The sequence below is a fragment of the Populus euphratica genome, unplaced genomic scaffold, assembly GCF_000495115.2.
Source record: "Populus euphratica unplaced genomic scaffold, PopEup_1.0 scaffold31.1, whole genome shotgun sequence".
Taxonomy (NCBI): Eukaryota; Viridiplantae; Streptophyta; class Magnoliopsida; order Malpighiales; family Salicaceae; genus Populus; species Populus euphratica.
In genome coordinates, this window is record NW_011499850.1 from 1,051,828 (window position 1) to 1,052,396 (window position 569).

At 44.3% G+C, this 569-nt stretch overlaps 1 protein-coding gene across 1 annotated transcript in view; it reads right to left on the reverse strand.

Annotated features, from left to right (window-relative positions):
• Nucleotides 1–345, reverse strand: part of LOC105120956 (mitochondrial inner membrane protein OXA1-like) — a 20,157-nt gene extending 19,812 nt beyond the window's left edge. The window contains exon 1 of the mRNA XM_011019407.1: nucleotides 8–345. Coding sequence (XP_011017709.1) covers nucleotides 8–268 — 261 coding nt within the window. The 5' untranslated portion in view covers nucleotides 269–345. The remainder of the gene's footprint in view (nucleotides 1–7) is intronic.
• Between the last annotated feature and the right edge of the window lie 224 nt (nucleotides 346–569).

The following is a 569-nucleotide window of genomic DNA, read 5'->3' on the forward strand; positions in this document are numbered from 1 at the left end:
GAGACATGTGGCGCACTAAACACGCGCCGGCGAAGTGTGTGTGATTTGGTTCGCGAAGAAGAGAGCCGAAAGAAGCGGTTGGAGCAGTGTAGAAGGATCTTTGAGGAAAGCAATTAGTGGGAGTGATTGCTGGTTTTGCGGAGTGATTAAGTTGTTCTTGGTTTTTCTCCTTCTGGTGGTGGTCGTCGAGGAGGATGTATGTGAAACGCGGATAATATTGTCGTTTCAAGATGGTCGATCGACTCGAGAGACTTCGCATGTAAGCCATTTTGGTGGAGCTCCTTTAGAATTAATAAGAACAAATTAGATAATAAGGTATTGGATAGATAATAAATTAGGAATTTTGAGGGTTGATTACCTGTTGAGAGCTTCTGGGTTTTAGGTTAGAGAAAGAGAGGGGAGGTCAGGGGAGGGGAGATGGAGAGGGTTTAGGAGGTTTTGATTCTGTGAGGCTGGTCTGGGCTGGACTAGGATGGTATGGGCCTATGAGAATTTGAGAGAGTTTAGGATATTAGAAAATGGGCCCTTTATTTCTAGTCCAGTTTTAGACCATTTACTGGGCTTTTCTT